The 22,489-nt window shown below is 31.7% G+C and overlaps 1 protein-coding gene across 1 annotated transcript; it reads left to right on the top strand.

The window, feature by feature from the left end:
• The first annotated feature begins 12,448 nt into the window (after nucleotides 1–12,448).
• LOC133294196 (cysteine-rich receptor-like protein kinase 44) lies at nucleotides 12,449–15,290 on the top strand. The gene is made up of 8 exons (XM_061492841.1): nucleotides 12,449–12,488; nucleotides 12,560–12,616; nucleotides 12,703–12,861; nucleotides 12,957–13,063; nucleotides 13,153–13,360; nucleotides 13,478–13,721; nucleotides 14,653–14,803; nucleotides 14,899–15,290. Exons 1-8 carry the CDS (start codon nucleotides 12,449–12,451, stop codon nucleotides 15,220–15,222), a joined length of 1,290 nt encoding a protein of 429 aa, XP_061348825.1. The 3' UTR covers nucleotides 15,223–15,290.
• The last annotated feature ends 7,199 nt before the right edge of the window (nucleotides 15,291–22,489 follow it).

Here is a 22,489-nt window from a genome sequence, read left to right as displayed (position 1 = left end):
TAACTTAAACGATTGGATGATTCATTCTTACATAATGTCAATTCAGTCTTCTATTTTCTTTGGTCTCGATTCTAACACGCACTGTGCCAGCCCATACACTCTGTTCTGCCTCGATGACCCCTTGAACTCTGTTTCTCCGGTGGCGAATTTCTTCGCAAGCTGGGAACTCGCAGCTTCTTCAGCCAAACTGTTCAACAAGCTGAACAACGTTTGGTTGAAGCTTTTCAAATCCGAGGTGGAGATGTTCTTGTCATCCCACAAGTTCACTCTTGGGACGATGCTGACAGGGTTGAAGTACCTGTTTGTGTAACCCAACGTGCACTCATCGTACCATATTATGGACTGTGTTTAGTTGTGGCAGCGGCGTTCTATCTATGTGGCTGCGGCGGCGACACACTCCTGACAGATGGCAGAGGCGACGTCGCCGCGGCAGAGGAAGATGCCACTGGCGACGTTTATGGTCGCCAAGCCTATGTTTGTCAGGTAGTAGCCGTCGCGGCCTTGGGAGGCGTTGGAAGTGAGATCTGAGAGGAGAATCTTAAGATTGCTTTGGAATGTAATGTTGTATTGATAAGTTGCGGTGTTTGGGCAGTAATTATCATTGTAAACAGGAACTGCCGAGGTAAATAATACAATTCGTAATAGAGAAAAGAGCAGAGAAGGGATAACATGATTGTTGAAAAGATGCATGTTTTATCAATATTTTGTTGCTCCACATTAGCTTGGATTTCGCAGCATATAAAATGATCGAACTCTATGCATTCCTCAATCTCTATGAATGGAAACTTAGCGAGAACAACCGCCCAAGGACTAGTCTCCTCAGTTTAGAAATGAAGTTTGAAACGACAACCAAGCACCTTTTGACCATACCTAAAATGATATAAAACTAAAGAAAATATCATTGTCTCCATTTTTAGTCTCTTTTTCCTACTCGTATCATTATCATTTTAATCAACTGAATAGAAATTTTAAGATCAAATCATAATATTAAAGACGTGTAACACAAAAGAAAAATATTGACACACATACTAAACATGGATATGTGTTGATTTTGAATTAGGATGGCTTTACCTACTCGTATAGTGTGTTTGGATTTGGATGACATAATGGTAAGAACAAAGAAGGAAAAAGAAATCAAGGAAATTTATTTACTCTTATTGTTTTTATTAAACTCATTTTTTATTTTTGAAATTAGGCTATAAAACGGTGAACTTAAATGTATTAGAGTGCTATTCCACTTTTAATTAATATTCTAAATAAAGTAAATAGTAATTCTGTTATATGATTTTGTTGAACTTTTGTTCAATTTATTCCATATGCGCACTGCGCAGGTGACGTAGAAGCTATTACCTGTCTCTCTCTTTTTCACAATTATTTTAATGTCAAGCCAAATTACGCGACAAGAGACTGTAATCCGTAAAACAAATAAAAAAAATACATATATATTTTTAGGGGGAAATGTTTATCATTTTAAATGACACAACTTTGTGTCATTTTAATGAAACTACGTCGTTTTGGTGAGTTTTTACATATTTTTATTATTTATTATGAGTTTTAATATTTTTATATTTGCCACAAAATATTTATTTGGCACATTGAAACTAGGGGTGATAAACGAACCAGTGACCTTTGGCTCGGCTCGTTAAGGCCTAAGCTTGTATGCCTAAAATTGGTTGTTGGAACCAGGCTTGAACTTGTATAAAAGCTCGTTTAATAAAAAGGCCTCAGACTTCAATGCAAAAGCTCGTTAATTTTTATTTTTATTTTATATTTTTATACTACTTGTAATAATCCTCTCTCTCTCTCTCCTCAATACATTTCATCCAATTTTATTGGTTAAACAGACTTTTTGAATGATTTTGTTCTATATTATGTTATTTTGATATATATTGAATTTATGAATATTTATGAAATTACTAGTGTTGTTGATTGTACATTTTGCTTGGATGAATTTTTGTTGTCTTATTTTTTTTAAACAGGCTAAATAAGTCTTCCATTTTTTGTAAATAAGTTAGGCCATATGCCGATAATCATATTCATAACAGATAACAGATTTGATCAGGCTGACACATTTAAACACAGACTTAACCTTTTAAGACCAAAGCTCGGCCCGACTCGACCCGTTAACATCACTAATTGAAACCCACTTATTTACAAGTGAGTGTGGCATATAGAAATATTTTTCCTATTTTTATTATTTTTGCAAAGGACCATTATCCCTTTGTTTTTTTAATTAAAAAGAAAAAATACATTAAATTGGGATGTGATGGCTGATGCAGAGAAAAATACATTATTTTTATACTTAATTATTGCACAGAACCTCTCTCTGCCTCGTTTTTTCGATGTGATGCAGAGATCTAGAAGAATCGCTGCTGGACTGTCGTCTGCTCTGTGAAAATGGAAATTTGAATACGCTTCTGACATTTCCCGGTTTTCCTTCTCACATTAAACTTTTAACGTGAACTTTATACTAATTTTAACTATTAGATCATAACAGACCTAACCTCGAAAATGACGTAAAAACATAAAATAAAAATAAAAATATTGAGTATTACATCACTGTCACTCAATTAATTAGAAATTTCAAGAACTAATCATATATATATATATATATATATAGAGTGTTTGGTAGAAGATTTTTTTTTAGATTTTCAAAAAAATTGATATTAAAAATTCTATTTACTCATATTTGGTATGAGGATTAAATTATTTTTTTTCCAAAAATCAGATTCTTGGAATTTATTTTTATGAAAAAAATACCAACTTAAAATATCGTGGTATTTTACAAATCTCATCCCATAAGAATAATTTGTAATTTTTTAGGGACAAAATTACCCTATTGTCAGCCATGTTGTGCTATTGCCTCTCATACATACACAGAGAGAAACACGCACACCTGTAATTGCATTCATTGATTCAACATTCGACTGATTTTTCATAACCAAATAAAAAAATGTTAATTATACCTACCTGCCAGTATGGAAGGGGTTGATTCTCAGGCTAACGATAAGCCATTGAACCCCATAGTAATGAGAAGAATTTTCCACGTAGGGAACCGATCGAAGGCAAGTCTGGCAAGAAGGCCAAAGGTGTAACTTGCCATCCTATAACCGGTTTATTACCATTACGTATGATATTAAGACTAGTTACAATCACAATAGTTGATTAAAACACGAATAATTTTTCTTATTTTCAAATAATTAACTTTTACTGCTTAAAACAACTTTTCGTATTTATAAACAATTCAAATTGTAATTATAACTCATATAAATTGCCAAAACATCTAATCTCGGTTAAACTTATTATACCACCAAAAAGTTTCCATAAACAACATGGCTTCACATGACAACGCAGATAGTTAATCATACAAGGTGATAATCTCCTACCAACATCGTCCAAACAAAACGGACAGAGCTCTGTTTGTTTTCCGGACATTTAGGGATAATTCCCACACATGATATCTCAACCTGATAAACAGTTCAATAAATACTGACATCATCTCAGTCTATCCAATAGGCATAAAGCCCTTTCATCATAATTGTATCAAAATACATAAATATCCACAGACTACATAAATGAGAACTTACCTAATGCAAAACATATTATCAAAGTCTTTTACATGCATTAATAACATGAAAGATGTCCAATAACTTGATCATAGGCTAAGTCCCTCCTCCATGCATCAATAGTAACAAAAGACACATAAGTGAAATAACCTATACATATGGCTCAACGAATATCCATAATCATAATCAAAAGAGGTATGGACATCTCCTATACTCTCCAAAATACATATATGATATGTGAGATATAAATATATACATCAAAATAAATCCCACATTCATGCAATATCATGGCAAGCTAGCCATGTCTCGTACCCTGTGATACTCCTGCACCGTCAGTACCTGTACATGAAATTCTCGTAACGTGGGGTGAGATATACATATATATATACATATATATCTAAGTAACTTAGGGGCTTTTGAAGATTCTTCCACCCCTAAGTTCACTTCAGCATAAAAACAATAAATCATATGATACAAATATACATATCCATGCTATGAAAATAATGCTCATCCAAACATTCCTCCAGAATGCTTATGCCGCAATAACAATAAATTTTACTGGTCAGAGAACCTATACTTTATGAATTACACAAGGAAATATCTTTGATACATACCAAGTGTAAATACATAGCATACACATACATATATCCAATGCATTATATCAAATTTATGCAATTACATATACCACATACACCATTTCTCCTTTAGAGCATGTGGAACATGCACGAGATAAATCCCAAGGTCCAAAAGCTTACCTGCAGTAGCTTCCTATCAAATCTTTCTTGTAACAAAGTATCCATCACAAGCTACTAGCAACACCTAGGCTTAATCCAATGGTTGTTTTCTCTCTATTCCTCCACTTAAATCGCTCCTAGTATTTAATAACAATAAGCAAAATCAATCACAAATAGACAATTACTTGCATTGTAAGAAATCAAGCCATATACATATGAAATTTTGAAATTATCAAACCAAGCCCAAATGATGATTTGATCTCTTTTTTACCGATTATTATGGTTCCTTAGCATAATTTCCAAAAGACCTAAGGCTACACGTGCCTCTAACACCATCATCCAAGAAAATATGTCCAAAATGACAACCTAAATATCAAGTTATCAAAAACATAGATAGAAATGGGATTCTTACCACTAATGGCTTCACAATCAAGCAAGAAGTAGATTTCAACCTTTGGGTGAAATCAAACAAACCTCCATTGCTCACAAACTCATAAAAATTGCCATTTTTCCTTTCTTTTTCTTTTCACACACCCACTTTCAAGGATATTTGAATTAGGGGTTATATTTGTCTTGTGATTCTAAGTGATTCTCTACTTGAAACTTTCTTGATTGGATGACTAATTAAGAAGATGGAAATCCAAGCTCTTCACCAATTGCCATGAGTTCGCATGGAGGAAGGAGGAAGAAGGATGCAATGGTTTTTGTCTTCTAAATTAGATATTTAACATACTTAAAGTTAAAGAAACTTTAAGCGGTACACCCATCGCGTTCTCTCATCCATTTTACTCATCTAACTTGATCTTAGACTTTCACTAAAATTATTATATTATATTTCATTCAATTATTTTTAAGTTCTGATAACTTTTGCCTACTAGCAATTATACCCCAAAACTCTCATGTTTTGCACTTTTCTAATTAGACCATTAATTTCACAATTAAATAGTTAATCAATTCTTACATCCATATTACCCAAGTTAGGGTTATTATAAAAGGCCTTGCTGACATCTTTGGCAGATTATTGAGCTTCACCTGAGTGAGATGCATGAGGGATTTGAGAGCGTCGGAGTAATTGGAGGAAGTATAGTTGTTGTCGGAGATAGATTGAATCTAGACGGTGGTCACCAACCCCGTCCAATTGATGGCAGTGGAAACAGGAGAAAATGAGGTCCCATTGAATTGATTCAACTTTCCGCTCTATTAATTATATTTTGGACTTAGATTTCGGATACCCCATATTCACTGGAAGATGGGTTGTAAAATTTCAATAAACGTGGGTTGTCCTTTTACATAGGGTTACTTTTGTAAAATTATCTCACATTCCCATCAATAATTGATAATCAACCAAAGATAGAATCAATAAACTTAAGCTAATATTTTCGATAATATTTTGGCCTACCAAACAACTTTTTGGTCACATTCCTAGAAAATTCACTTTCCCAGCATATTCCTAGCAATCATGATTCTCAAATACAAAAAAATTTCTTCTCTACCAGATGCCCCCTAAAGGGTTTTTAAGTCTTTCCTCTTATATAAGAGACTTTGAATTTCCTGTATAGAAAAATAAATTGTGGGCCTATCATTTAAAAAAAAGTAAGGCATAATTTTTGTTGAGTCAGCAAAGAAACTATTCTCCTTATATTAAAATTGTTAAAAAGTAGCTAAAGATTTTGTTCGGATGTTCACATACAGAAGAATCTCAGCTACCTCTATTGGGCTAATAAGTATTCTTGGGGCTGGGATTTTTTCAATGGCATTTGTCGATTTTCCTAACGCAATCTATGGAGCTCATTTTTTGTGCTCCCTTTCCAAAAATATAAGGAAAAAAGGATTGGCAGAGACTTTAGAAGGAAGGAAAGAGTATAAATGGAAGAAAATATTTCCTTTAAGGGTAAAGGACCACCAAACATTATTGTGTAATTACCATCATCAAACCACCTTTATGTATTTTCTCAATCATGTGTAATCTTAGGGCTTTTTGACCGTATTAGTTTCATTTACAAAATGTTTGATCGGATTAAACTCTTGGTCAAAATTATTACCAGATTGATGTAAAATGACGCGCTTTAGGATGTATTGTATTTAGACACGCACTGATCAGTAACGTGTAGTGTGCAGACCTTCACAAGAAACACGATACCTATCAGTTAGATATTGATGTATCTTGACGCGTTCAGTCAGTTAGATATTGACAACAAAAATAGTACCTGATGATATGTTTCCAATATATTATATATTAAGGGTCAAATCGAGCATTTAATTGATCTAAAATTAATCAAAAAAAATTAGAATTCGAATTTAATCGTTAATTCACTCTCAGGAGTATTTTTATGAAATTCTTGTGTTTTTGTAGGATTTTTGGCCCATTAGTTAGAGAGCTCAAGAGGAAGGAAGAAAGGAACGTGAAAGTAGCAGAAAGTTGGCACTACTAGCGCCCGCATGGCGCCTCAAGTGCCAACACCATGAACAACTACTGTCTCGTGACGCTAGTAGCGCCAAATCCTCGGGTATCATTCTTTCCCTGCGCTAGTCGCCCAAGGTGGCGCCACTAGCGCCAGAACGTTGATGTTGCTTTTACAAATTTGGAAATTTTGAATTTTGAAAGTTTGATCAACGACATTCGATTGATTATTTGTTGGAGATTTTAGGAAACTTTCTCCTCGATATAAAGAGAGAATTTGGATGCATATCTGATTGTGGATTCTACAAAGATTTGTTATGATTTAAAAGGAAACTATTCTCTTCAATATAAAAGGCACTTTTTGGAAACAAGAAAGGGGGTTTCATTCTTTCACACACGAAGGAAGAACGCAGAGAGGGAGGGAGAATTCTAGTTCAGGGAGCAAGAGGAGGATTAAAGAAGATCAAAGCTTAGCAGTAGAGATCAACCATTATTCTTCTACTAGTCTTCATCTCTTTTCTTTTATTTAATTGTTTTTTTAAGCCAGATATATCTAGCTAATTATTTTTTTGTAGTTAGGAATATGGATCCTACATGAATCTGTTATTTGGTTTAATTCTTTTCATTAATTAAATGTCTCTAATTGTTTGTGTTTATCTTGAATGGCTTGTTTAAATTCTTGTATGATCTAACCAACTATATAGGAATAAAGAGGTTCGCAAGAGACATATTGGGGTCTTAATCTAGATAGGGGTAAGCATTGATTCTTGCTTGATCTAGACATAGGCTGGTAGGAATTGTAAACTTTTGTAATTCATCGCGTGTAAGGCTTAATCTGAAAGGGGTTTATAAGATATTAGAATTTTGATTGGGTTAAAGGGTTAAAGAACTAAGACATTAGGATTTGACCAATTAATTCTTAGATGGTGAATTGTTTGAAACAATTGGGACAGAGAGTTATTGAATTGAATTAAATCGTAAAAGGGGGATCAAAGATGAACTATACCTAGCTGCAGTTTTTAGGCAAAAAAATTAAAATATTATTATTTTAATAAATAATTACGAATATATAGTTGTTTCGAAATTATCTACGGATCTATTGCACTCATTCTCATTCACGCCCAAATTAGGCGTGACTATTCACGTCCAAATTAGGCGTGACTCCCAAGGCATTCACGCCTAATTTAGGCGAGAATCATCTGGTGTTGACACATGGCAAAAAAAAGTCAACTTATGAACTGTAAAACTTTGAAAAGCCATAACTTTTGTCTCGGGTATCCGAATGAGGTAATTCTTTTTTTGATTCCACATAACTTTTTGATATCTACGCAATGACATTTTATTTGATATATTTTATCTCTCACAAATACAATTCAAATTTGCAATAATTGTATTATATAGTGTATTACCAAAAAAATTTAAAAAATTATGATTAATAAGAAAAATAAAATAAAGATTTAATTTGTGATTTAAACTCAAAAATTAATATGAAAAATCTGTATTAATAAAGAAAATAATTAAATAAATATTCTAAACACTTGGTAGAATATTATATAAATTTGTATATATTTTAATAATTAAATAAATAACCTTGTACACTATTTTTTTTCAAACACTTGGTACTATAACATTAAATTCAAAATTCAAATAACCTCCAATAAGTTGATTGCATTTTGTATTTAATAGCGTTGATTGTGTTTTGTATTTAATAGGACCTGATTGCGTTGTAATTTTATGAGTTTGTTATCGATTGTCGCCAATTCAAATAAATTTGCTGAAGGTTATTTGAATTTTGAATTTAATGGTATAGGAGTTGATTGCATTTTGTATTTAATAGGAGCTGATTGTATTTTATATTTAATAGAAAATTTGGTGTCATCTTATTTATAGATGAGTTAATCCACGTTGGTACCATCTTTATAGTATCATTGTTGCAAATTTGAATTGTGTCTGTGAGATATAAAATATATCAAATGAGATGTCATTGCGTAGATCTCGAAAAGTTATGTGGAATCAAAAAAATAATTACCTCAATCGGATACCCGAGTCAAAAGTTATGGCCTTATAAAGTTTTACGGTTAAACTATTAATTTTTTGTGCCACGTGTCAACACCAGACGAGTCACGCCTAATTTAGGCGTGAATGCCTTGGGAGTCACACCTAACTTAGGCGTGAATAGTCACGCCTAATTTGGGCGTGAATGAATGCAATAGATCCGTAGATAATTTCGAAACAGCTATGTATTCGTAATTATTTATTAAAATAGTAATATTTTAATTTTTTGCCAAATAATTACACATTTATTGCACAATATCACGTCCAACTTGGATGTCACCAATCACGCTTAAATTGGGCGTCACTCATCAGGTGTTGACACGTGTCACATTAAAAAATTGGGCCAGAGGATAAGCCAAAAATCTTCGGTTGGGGGATTAGTCTCGTCCTTTCTCCGGTTGCGAAGCTTAGTGCACCCACTGTTACAATGAGGGGCTAGCCCAAACGGGCCGTACCCCGAGGGCATGGTGCCCGGAGAAGGTTGAATGGGGATACCTCCTGGCAATATACCAAAAAATATATATATATATTAACAATTTAATCGTAAAACTTCTGAAGGCTGTAACTTTTGACCCGGGTATCCAAATCAGGTAATTCTTTTTTTGATTCCACATAACTTTTCGAGATCTACACAATGACATCTCATTTGACATATTTTATTTCTCACGAACACAATTTAAATTTGCAAGAATGGTATTATAAGAGCGGTTAAACCCAGAAGCCTCTGAGTTCTGGGTTTGTGATTTAATATAAATAAATAAATAAATATTTGATTTGTGATTTAAACTCAAAAATCAATTTGAAAAATCTGTATTAATAAAGAAAATAATTAAATAAATATTCTAAATCTCTATGGAAGAAGGATTTTATTTTTGAAATTAATGATTAATGCTATAAGCTTCTGGGTTATTATTCGTAGTCTGAAATTAATGATGGCTTATGAATATTTTTAAAAAAAAAATCCTTGTTCCTTAGAAATTTAGAATATTTATTTAATTATTTCCTTTATTAATACAGATTTTTCAAATTAATTTTTGAGTTTAAATCACAAATCAAATCTTTATTTTGTTTTCCTTTTTAATAATAATTTTTAATTTTATTTTTAATTTAAATCACAATCCAAATCTTTATTTATATTTTTATATTAAATCACAAACCCAGAACTCATAGGCTTCTGGGTTTAACCGCTCTTAAAATACCATTCTTGCAAATTTAAATTGTGTTTGTGAGAAATAAAATATGTCAAATGAGAAGTCATTGCGTAGATCTCGAAAAGTTATGTGGAATCAAAACAAGAATTACTTGATTTGGATACCTGAGTCAAAAGTTATGGATTTTAGAAGTTTTACGATTAAATTGTTAATTTTTTTTTTTGGAAAAAAAATGACACGTGTCAACACCTGATGAGTGGCACCTAAATTAGGCGTGATTGCCTCTTGAGTGACGCCCAATTTAGGCGTGATTGGTGATGCTCAACTTGGGCGTGATATTGTGCAATAAATGTGTAATTATTTCCAAAACAGCTATAAATTTGTAATTTTTTATTTAAAAAAATAAATTAATTTTTTTACCCATATGTAGCACAAAAAATGGCAAATACATATTAAAAAAATATATTTATTATTTACATACATACATATATATTAATAATCAATAAATAGTTACAAAATTTATTAAAAAATTAATATAACCAATTAGTTTTATGCATAATATAATTATTTTATTTCAAAATATTAATTTAAAACATTTTTTTTAGTTTATTAACCTATGTAAATACCCAACCTTCCGTGATTTTACAAAATAACAAGGCTAGCCTGATAAATTGATAATATACTTGGTTTATTGTACCACAATAAGTATAGTAGACAATTACATACTCACATACAATGTCTCGTCAATTTTACATGCCAAGGAAATTAAAGAGTGTTTCTGGTGCTAACCTTAATAAAAGGAATTTTTCAAGATACAGCTTTTAAAAAAAGTATTATAATTTATTCCTCCGTTTAAATAATTAAAAAATATTACTTATATTTTTTACTTTTATCCTTCTCTCTTAAAATTCTCATTAAATAAAATGTAAAAGAAAAATAATGAAGAAGTTATAATATTCCAAATATTTTGGCAAATATTAATTTAATCAAAGACAACAAGATTTTTCGGAATTAAAGCTTAAATAATAAACTGTTGGAGACGTTATGGCTATTGGAGATATTGTGACCGTTGGAGAATAATTTCAGTTATTGTAACTTTCATGTTTCCCGAACTTATAAATAAGGTATCATTGTAGTGTGACAACACAACAAAAATACATTTTCTTATCTCTCTTTTTCTATTCTTCTTCTAATTCTTATTAATTTTACAACATCTTATCAGCACGATTCCGCTCACATGAAGATTCCTTTAGCATAATTCTTCTAGCGTATTGGATTTTTGGATATAAAAAGCCTAAAAGGAAAAGGTTAGATTTTCAAATAACTATGGAGAAAGAGAAAGGTTAGTAACCCAATTTTTAATCTCATTTATATAAAATAATGAATTCTAAAAAGACACTACTGGTGATCGCATGACAATGGCATGCACAATGCTCTGAATCTCCTAAACTTCATTGATTTTCTTTTTTTTTTTAATTTGTTACATTGGTAATGACTATTATGATGAGCATAAAAAGAAAATGAAACATAGAAGCTCTAAAGCACAGACTCGTTCATTTTTTAAAAATGTGCGTGTCGGACACGTGTCCGACACGGACACGCGTCCGACACGGACACGCGATCAACATTTTGGGACACGTGGTCAATTTTCTGACACGCTCCGACACGTTTTTTCGACACGTGATCAACGCTCCGACACGTTTTTTTTAGTCTTAATTTTATTTTATTAACTAAAAATAAAAAAATAATACATTTTTTTTAAGTCTTAATTTTATTTTATTAATTAAAAATAAAAAAATCATTTATAAATCAATTTTTTTCTGTTATGAAATTTGACAAGTTTTGTTTGGAAAGAAATGTAAGAAAAGGAAATGATTGTGATTGTGATTTGTTTGGAAAGAAAAAGAAAGAAAAGGAAAAGGAAGTTGTGATTGTGATTGTCAATTTTACATGCCAAGTCCCAGTATAGCAGCAGATGTGATTGTGATTTGTTTGGAAAGAAAAGGAAAGCAACATATCTGATGTGATCTGAGATTAAAGATTTGAGAAGTATTTTGAATTATTTATTTGTAATATTTTATTTATTTTTAGATGTTAATTAATGTTATATTTATTTTAGGAAGTTTTATTATTGTTAGAATTTTAGATTTTAAATTTTGAATCAATTTATAATGGGAAAAATGTTCTCTGCAGTTAATGCAGATAATTATCTGCATTTATTTTCAAAACGACGTCGTTTTGGTATTGAAATTTTAAAAAATTTAAATATAAAGACTATTATAACCCTGAAATAAATTAAAATTACAAAAATATCATGATTTCCGCCCCAAAACGACGTCATATTGGGCTTACTGCAGATAAATTATCTGCATTAACTGCAGAAAAAGTAAACCCATTTATAATTAGTCTATAAAAAGGTGCTTACGACCCTTATTATAGGAGTTGAATATTATTATTTTGTTAATTGAAATTGAGAAGTTACTCTTTTGTGCAATCCCAATAGCCACTTTTCTATTGCGCTTGTATCCTTTTTTGTTCAATATGACTTCAATGACACCACTAGTTCCTTCCCCTTCTTCAGGTATACATATATATTTGATCGAGTTTCTTGTGGTCTTCATTCTTCAATTATATTCTTTTTATAATACTCAGTTTTCATCAATCTATTGTCAAGTCAAGGTTGTTTTGTGGTCTTTGAGGAGGAAGTTGGTTCCTTTTTGTGTCCACTCCTCTTCATTTGAGTTTGTAAAGCATTTGCCACTTTTGCACATCTTAAAAGAGGTTACCTTGGGCAGGAAACATATGTGCTTCAACGATTGTAGCAATTGTAGCAATTGTTGTCCCAAATGTTATTTTGGTGGCGCTTTTGGTTCTAGGCTGTTGCTGTTGCTGGAGAAGAAGGCGAAACAAAAACCATGATGCAGATCTAGAAATGGGAGATAGCAGTAATTGTTATTGCTCTTACTATTTATCTATTTCAAAGCACGAACAATAGCATGCTAGTAATTTTGCTTAACTTACTTTTTACCGCAGCTAGGAATTATTTTACTTGTCAAGAAGAGTTTGCATTTTGACTTGGCTACAATTGAAGCTGCAACAAATAGGTTCTCGAATGAGAAGAAGATAGGCCAAGGTGGATTTGGTGTGGTTTATAAGGTAAAAAGAAATTATAAGGAAACATGTTGTCATGCTCGTATGCTAATTTATGCTGACTGGAGCTATTCTAATCTCATGCATGTTTTCAGGGTACCCTTCCTAATGGACAAGAGATAGCTGCAAAGAGGCTATCCAGAAGCTCCTTGCAGGGTGACATAGAATTCAGGAACGAGGCTGCACTTGTTGCACTTCAACATAGAAATTTAGTTAGGCTTTTAGGATTTTGCTTGGAGGGAGCAGAGAGGATACTTGTTTACGAATTCATCCCCAATTCAAGCCTTGACCGCTTTCTATGTGGTTTGTAATTTTTGGACTCTGTTGTTCTGGTTTGGTTTTTAATGTTATTGTATGAACTAATTCTTCTACAGAACTCAATTTATTGCTAACTTGAATATTACAATTTGAAATTTGTAGATCATGAGAACCAAGCAGAGCTTGATTGGGCAACACGTTACCAAATTATAGTTGGGATTGCTGGAGGAGTTAAATACCTCCATGAAGATTCTAGTCTTAGAATAATACATCGCGATCTCAAGGCTAGTAATGTCCTATTAGATGACGAAATGAATCCAAAGATTTCAGATTTTGGCATGGCAAAGATTTTCCATGGAGACCAAAGTCAAGTTGACTCTACAACAGAAAGGATAGTTGGAACTTAGTAAGTTATAAAGGCCATTGTAGATTGTAATAAGGAGCTCCTGAGCAGTGTTTTAAAACCTCACCCCGCTCCCCGGTTGACTCGGGTCAACCCTGACCCCTCCCCTTTGAGGGTTGGGGTTACAAGTTGGACGCTATATGCATATCAACCCCTCTGACCCTCAAAACCCGGCCGGGTTTCAGTGACTCCCGGGTCAGAGGGGTCAAAGGGGGTCACTGCATATATATTTTTTTTTATTTTTTTCTTCATAAAACAACATTATTTTATTAAAAAAATAAAATAAAAATGCTTGCAAAACTAAATCTAATCGCTCTCTTCTCTCCCAACGACTTAGACGTCTTCAATCTTCACCTCGATGCCTTGAATCTTCTAGAAAATGTAAGAATTTTACTCATTCAAATGAAATCCTTACGGTCGTCGATGGAAAACAAAAACTCATTCTTACTTCCTTTAAATTTTCCTTAATTTGTTATGAACCTTCTCAAAAGAGATAGAACCGGGTCAGCGTAGTAACCCATTACAATATGAGTTTTGTACTTTGGTATCTTGATATTTTAATTAGGTTGTGTAATATTGACTTGTGGTTATAATTGGTGAATTATGTTAAGTATATTTTGAATCTTTGGTAATTGGTTGTTTATTTTTTAATATTTTCATATAGGATATATATATTTATATTTTTTTAATATATAAAACCGGATCAGCGTAGTGACCCCTTGACCCCCCGGTTGAACCCGTGACTCCATGACCCTGACCTCGGCCGGGTCGATGGCCGGGCCGGATTTTTAAACACTGCTCCTGAGTAGCCCAAAGAATTTTTTTCCAAAATGAAATTTATATTTCTTTCTTATTATGCTTCCTTTATTTCCTTTTTTGAAAATCTTTCATATTATTTTACTGGAATATATAGATTGTTATTTTTGGTTTTCAGTGGTTACATGGCTCCTGAATATGCAATGTATGGAGAATTATCTGTGAAATCCGATGTGTTCAGCTTCGGAGTCTTGCTTTTGGAGATCATTAGTGGCACGAAGAACACGAGTTATTGTCAATCACATGATTATGATGACCTTTTGAGCTATGTAAGTATAAACTATAAACTACGAGCAAATATTTTCGATTGTTGAGGGATGCCAGAACTTTCAAACTTTGTAATCTAACTTGAGTTTTGCCACAGGCTTGGAAAAATTGGAAGAATCAAACACCTTTCCTTATTTTGGACCCAAAACTGAGAGGTTGGTATTCTAGAAATGAAGCTCAGAGATGCATCCATATTGCTTTATTATGCGTTCAAGAAAATCCAGCTGACAGACCTTCAATGGCGAGTGTAGTACTTTGGTTGAACAGTTATTCAGTAACCTTAGCATTACCTCGACAGCCAGCATCTGTTTTTCTAGGAAGCCCTTCACCAGACAGATTAAGACACCAGCTTTATTCTGATCGGTCTACCAGCTCTATCTCTATGAATAATTATTTAATTACTGAAATATATCCCCGATAATGGTTGTAATCAATATCTGTAAATTCAGTATATGCTATAAGCTGATCAAACTATTATGTAACAACAATATATGGATATGGATATACATATTGTTAGTTTCTTTTATTTTGATTCTTTTTAGAAGCACCTACTTTCATGCTATGAAATTAATGGAGTGAATAAATTAATAGTGAGGTGACCAAATAATAACATTATTATCATTGAAAAAGGAAATCTCGAAACCACAATTCAGTTGTAAAATGGATTAATATAATGGCAAATTAGACTACGCGACACTATCTTTTAATATCATCCAAACCCCCCTTTGGTACGCGGGATTCTTGGAGATTCCCGGGAAATTGAATTTTTCTAAATTTTTAATTTTCAAGTATTATTGTAAACTGAATGTAAAAATTATATTTTTGAAAATTGAGATTCCCGGATAAAAAAAATTTCTCCTCTACCACATTTCATGTCACCAACTTTGGAATTGATATTCCACACTCTTAACTCTCAATCGAGGAAAATAAATCCGAAATCTAGAATGGAAAAAGTATCCAAGAAAATGCCAAAATGCAATTTCTGAAACAGGAGATGGCGGGCAAAAAAAATTAATTTAATACTTTTTAATAAATTAATTACGCATTTATTACAGTTTTGAAAATAATTACACATTTATTGCACAATATGACGCCCAAATTGAGCGTCACTCAAGAGGCAATCACGCCTAATTTAGGTGTCACTCATCAGCTGTTGACACATGTAATATTTTTTTCCAAAAAAAAAAATTAATCACAAAACTTTTGAAGGCCATAACTTTTGACTCGGGTATCCAAATCAGGTAATTCTTTTTTTGATTCCACATAACTTTTCGATATCTACGCAATGACTTCTCATTTGATGTATTTTATTTATCACAAACATAATTTAAATTTAAATCAGGTAATCCTTCTTCCTTAGAGATTTAGAATATTTATTTAATTATTTCCTTTATTAATACATTTATTTCAAATTGATTTTTGAGTTTAAATCACAAATCAAATCTTTATTTTGTTTTTCTTATTAATAATAATTGTTATTTTTAATTTAAATCACAAACAAAAAAATTTTATAATAAAAATAAAAAAATTTATTTTTTTAATTTAAATCACACATCAAATCTTGATTTATTTTTAATATTAAATCACAAACCCAGAACTCAGAGGCTTCTGAGTTTAAAAATGGGACACGTATCAACATGTGTACCTGACACGTCACCAATCACGTCTAAATTGGGTTTCAATCAAGAGGCAATCACGTCTAATTTAGGTAATTTTATTTTTGAAAAACATTCATAAGCCATCATTAATTTCAGACCACGAATAATAACCCAGAAGCTTATAGCATTAATCATTAATTTCAAAAATAATATCCTTCTTCCTTAGAGATTTAGAATATTTATTTAAATCACAAATCAAATCTTTATTTTGTTTTCCTTATTAATAATAATTTTTAATTTAAATCACAAACCAAATTTTTGTTATACTAAAAAAAATTATTATAAAAAAATTCAATAGGCGATCACGCCTAATTTAGGCGTCACTCATCAGGTGTTGACACGTGTCATATTTTTTTTCCAAAAAAAAAAAATTAATCATAAAACTTCTGTAGGCCATAACTTTTGACTCGGGTATCCAAATCAGGTAATTCTTGTTTTGATTCCATATAACTTTTCTAGATCTACACAATGACATCATCTCATTTGATATATTTTATTGATCACAAACATAATTTAAATTTAAATCAGGTAATCCTTCTTCCTTAGAGATTTAGAATATTTATTTAATTATTTCCTTTATTAATACATTTATTTCAAAATTTATTTTTGAGTTTAAATCACAAATCAAATCTTTATTTTGTTTTTCTTATTAATAATAAGTTATTTTTAATTTAAATAACAAACCAAATTTTTTTATAATAAAAAAAATTTATATTTTTAATTTAAATCACACATCAAATCTTGATTTATTTTTAATATTAAATCACAAACCCAGAACTCAGAGGCTTCTGCGTTTAAAAATGGGACACGTGTCAACATGTGTCAACACCTGACACGTCACCAATCACGTCTAAATTGGGTTTCAATCAAGAGGCAATCACGTCTAATTTAGGTAATTTTATTTTTGAAAAACATGCATAAGCCATCATTAATTTCAGACCACGAATAATAACCCAGAAGCTTATAGCATTAATCATTAATTTCAAAAATAATATCCTTCTTCCTTAGAGATTTAGAATATTTATTTAATTATTTCTTTTATTTCAATAGATTTTTAAAATTGATTTTTTAGTTTAAATCACAAATCAAATCTTTATTTTGTTTTCCTTATTAATAATAATTTTTATTTTTTTTTTAATTTAAATCACAACCAAATTTTTGTTATACTAAAAAAAATTATTATAAAAAAATTTAAATCACAAATCAAAATTTTATTTATTTTTTATATTAAATCACAAACTCAGAACTGAGAGGCTCTGGGTTTAATCGCTCTTATAATACTATTCTTGCAAATTTAAATTGTGTTTATGGGAAATAAAATACGTCAAATGAGATGTCATTGTGTAGATATCGAAAAGTTATGTGGAATCAAAAAAAGAATTACCTGATTTGGATACCCGAATCAAAAGTTTTATGATTAAATTATTTTAATTTTTTTTGAAAAAAAATATGACACGTGTCAACACCTAATGAGTGACGCCTAAATTAGGCGTGATTGCCTCTTGAGTGACGCCCAATTTGTGCGTCATTGGTGACGCCCAAATTGGGCGTCATATTGTACAATCAATATGTAATTATTTCCAAAACTGTAATAAATGTATAATTAATTTATTGAAAAGCATTAACTTAATTTTTTTTTTTGCCAGGGATGGCGTCCAAACAAAAAAAAGTTGAGCTGTCACATTGTTTACTAGGATGCGGCTTTTAGACCGTATTAGTTGCTTTTTCAAAAAAATTGATCGGATTAAGTTTTTGATCAAATTTATTATTAGAGTGATGCAGAATAAAAACGCGCTTCTTGTGGTACCGCATTCATACTTGCACTGATCAGTAACGTGTCGAGTGCAGATACAGACCTTGACAAAAAAAACACAATATTTGTCATGCCGCCATGACACCAGCCATCAGGAATGCTATTTATCATATTGAGAACTTGGGACTTCACGTGTCACCCGCTTTAATTTACCTGCATGCATAATTATACCTGCATGTTACTTAGCTGTATTCTAGAAAATATGTTGCAGAATTATAATTATTAAAATTTATTAACAGTTATAACTCTCTATACTCCTAAATTTTAATTCATTATATCAAGACCTAGCTATAAGGTAATTAAATGTAATATACAATAATTAAAATGTCAGTGGCATTTCAATTTTCTTTTTGTTGAATATTATATTTATGTAATTATAAAACAAATCATTTTGATTTACATTATTTATTTATAGTATGAATACAAGACCCAAGGTTATTCAAGATATTCTAAAAATTAATAGGTAAAATAATATAGATATTTTCAAGACCCGAGATAAATTAATGAGGTTTATCCTTATCCACGGTGAGGGAAAGTTACAAAGAAAAATAAATTAGTATTTGAATATAATTACACTTAACCAATCGTTTTTGTGTTTGACACACACTGTCCACATGAGGGAAATTTATGTACCCATTTCGGTACATCTTTTTTTTAAATAGGAAAATTATTATTTTTTATTTACACCCTTGTTATTTTTTATTATTCCCACTAAATCCTAAAAACTTTCCCCATTAGGTAAAAACGTACCTACATCTGATGTACCCAAGGTTTTCTCCCACATTAGAAAGACTACAACGTCTAAATGTGGTAAGTCATGTGTTACGATCACGACAAGTATACCTGTCGTACAAGTAATAAAGACGATAGTAGAGTATCATTCCCACGAGGATTAGTATTTCAAGCACTAATTTACTATTTTTACTTAAGTTGGACAAATCAAATTTGGTTTAAGAAGAATAATAGAAATCTAATTTTAAAGAAAACAATTAAAAGAACAAATGCCAACAACAATTAAATGCAAGAAAAGATTCTAATAATTAAAGATTAATTTAAAATCAATAATAAAAACTGCAGCTAGGTATAGTTCACCTTTGATCCCCCTTTTACGATTTAATTCAATTCAATAACTCTCTGTCCCAATTGTTTCAAACAATTCACCATCTAAGAATTAATTGGTCAAATCCTAATGTCTTAGTTCTTTAACCCTTTAACCCAATCAAAATTCTAATATCTTATAAACCCCTTTCAGATTAAGCCTTACACGCGATGAATTACAAAAGTTTACAATTCCTACCAGCCTATGTCTAGATCAAGCAAGAATCAATGCTTACCCCTATCTAGATTAAGACCCCAATATGTCTCTTGCGAACCTCTTTATTCCTATATAGTTGGTTAGATCATACAAGAATTTAAACAAGCAATTCAAGATAAACACAAACAATTAGAGACATTTAATTAATGAAAAGAATTAAACCAAATAACAGATTCATGTAGGATCCATATTCCTAACTACAAAAAAACAATTAGCTAGATATATCTGGCTTAAAAAAACAATTAAATAAAAGAAAAGAGATGAAGACTAGTAGAAGAATAATGGTTGATCTCTACTGCTAAGCTTTGATCTTCTTTAATCCTCCTCTTGTTCCCTGAACTAGAATTATCCCTCCCTCTCTGCGTTCTTCCTTCGTGTGTGAAAGAATGAAACCCCCTTTCTTGTTTCCAAAAAGTGCCTTTTATATTGAAGAGAATAGTTTCCTTTTAAATCATAACAAATCTTTGTAGAATCCACAATCAGATATGCATCCAAATTCTCTCTTTATATCGAGGAGAAAGTTTCCTAAAATCTCCAACAAATAATCAATCGAATGTCGTTGATCAAACTTTCAAAATTCAAAATTTCCAAATTTGTAAAAGCAACATCAACGTTCTGGCGCTAGTGGCGCCACCTTGGGCGACTAGCGCAGGGAAAGAATGATACCCGAGGATTTGGCGCTACTAGCGTCACGAGACAGTAGTTGTTCATGGTGTTGGCACTTGAGGCGCCATGCGGGCGCTAGTAGTGCCAACTTTCTGCTACTTTCACGTTCCTTTCTTCCTTCCTCTTGAGCTCTCTAACTAATGGGCCAAAAATCCTACAAAAACACAAGAATTTCATAAAAATACTCCTGAGAGTGAATTAATGATTAAATTCTAATTCTAATTTTTTTTTATTAATTTTAGATCAATTAAATGCTCGATTTGACCCTTAATATATAATATATTGGAAACATATCATCAGGTACTATTTTTGTTGTCAATATCTAACTGACTGAACGCGTCAAGAACTCTACTGTGGTATGATAGGTATCGTGTTTCTTGTGAAGGTCTGCACACTACACGTTACTGATCAGTGCGTGTCTAAATACAATACATCCTAAAGCGCGTCATTTTACATCAATCTGGTAATAATTTTGACCAAGAGTTTAATCCGATCAAACATTTTGTAAATGAAACTAATACGGTCAAAAAGCCCTAAGATTACACATGATTGAGAAAATACATAAAGGTGGTTTGATGATGGTAATTACACAATAATGTTTGGTGGTCCTTTACCCTTAAAGGAAATATTTTCTTCCATTTATACTCTTTCCTTCCTTCTAAAGTCTCTGCCAATCCTTTTTTCCTTATATTTTTGGAAAGGGAGCACAAAAAATGAGCTCCATAGATTGCGTTAGGAAAATCGACAAATGCCATTGAAAAAATCCCAGCCCCAAGAATACTTATTAGCCCAATAGAGGTAGCTGAGATTCTTCTGTATGTGAACATCCGAACAAAATCTTTAGCTACTTTTTAACAATTTTAATATAAGGAGAATAGTTTCTTTGCTGACTCAACAAAAATTATGCCTTACTTTTTTTTAAATGATAGGCCCACAATTTATTTTTCTATACAGGAAATTCAAAGTCTCTTATATAAGAGGAAAGACTTAAAAACCCTTTAGGGGGCATCTGGTAGAGAAGAAATTTTTTTGTATTTGAGAATCATGATTGCCAGGAATATGCTGGGAAAGTGAATTTTCTAGGAATGTGACCAAAAAGTTGTTTGGTAGGCCAAAATATTATCGAAAATATTAGCTTAAGTTTATTGATTCTATCTTTGGTTGATTATCAATTATTGATGGGAATGTGAGATAATTTTACAAAAGTAACCCTATGTAAAAGGACAACCCACGTTTATTGAAATTTTACAACCCATCTTCCAGTGAATATGGGGTATCCGAAATCTAAGTCCAAAATATAATTAATAGAGCGGAAAGTTGAATCAATTCAATGGGACCTCATTTTCTCCTGTTTCCACTGCCAGCAATTGGACGGGGTTGGTGACCACCGTCTAGATTCAATCTATCTCCGACAACAACTATACTTCCTCCAATTACTCCGACGCTCTCAAATCCCTCATGCATCTCACTCAGGTGGAGCTCAATAATCTGCCAAAGATGTCAGCAAGGCCTTTTATAATAACCCTAACTTGGGTAATATGGATGTAAGAATTGATTAACTATTTAATTGTGAAATTAATGGTCTAATTAGAAAAGTGCAAAACATGAGAGTTTTGGGGTATAATTGCTAGTAGGCAAAAGTTATCAGAACTTAAAAATAATTGAATGAAATATAATATAATAATTTTAGTGAAAGTCTAAGATCAAGTTAGATGAGTAAAATGGATGAGAGAACGCGATGGGTGTACCGCTTAAAGTTTCTTTGACTTTAAGTATGTTAAATATCTAATTTAGAAGACAAAAACCATTGCATCCTTCTTCCTCCTTCCTGCATGCGAACTCATGGCAATTGGTGAAGAGCTTGGATTTCCATCTTCTTAATTAGTCATCCAATCAAGAAAGTTTCAAGTAGAGAATCACTTAGAATCACAAGACAAATATAACCCCTAATTCAAATATCCTTGAAAGTGGGTGTGTGAAAAGAAAAAGAAAGGAAAAATGGCAATTTTTATGAGTTTGTGAGCAATGGAGGTTTGTTTGATTTCACCCAAAGGTTGAAATCTACTTCTTGCTTGATTGTGAAGCCATTAGTGGTAAGAATCCCATTTCTATCTATGTTTTTGATAACTTGATATTTAGGTTGTCATTTTGGACATATTTTCTTGGATGATGGTGTTAGAGGCACGTGTAGCCTTAGGTCTTTTGGAAATTATGCTAAGGAACCATAATAATCGGT

This window comes from Gastrolobium bilobum, unplaced genomic scaffold (assembly GCF_033153095.1).
Source record: "Gastrolobium bilobum isolate Gb01-03AN ecotype WA unplaced genomic scaffold, APGP_CSIRO_Gbil_v1 utg22184, whole genome shotgun sequence".
Lineage (NCBI taxonomy): Eukaryota > Viridiplantae > Streptophyta > Magnoliopsida > Fabales > Fabaceae > Gastrolobium > Gastrolobium bilobum.
Note: the sequence above shows the minus strand (reverse complement) of the source record. Positions and strands in the feature narration are given on the sequence as shown.

Bases quoted from the DNA above. Each gene is read 5' to 3' on its own strand.
- LOC133294196 (XM_061492841.1), top strand. From the start codon at position 12,449: ATGACTTCAATGACACCACTAGTTCCTTCCCCTTCTTCAG. The intron at 12,489-12,559 runs GTATACATATAT...TATAATACTCAG, and splicing joins AGTTCCTTCCCCTTCTTCAG to TTTTCATCAATCTATTGTCA. The intron at 13,361-13,477 runs GTTTGTAATTTT...TGAAATTTGTAG, and splicing joins CCTTGACCGCTTTCTATGTG to ATCATGAGAACCAAGCAGAG.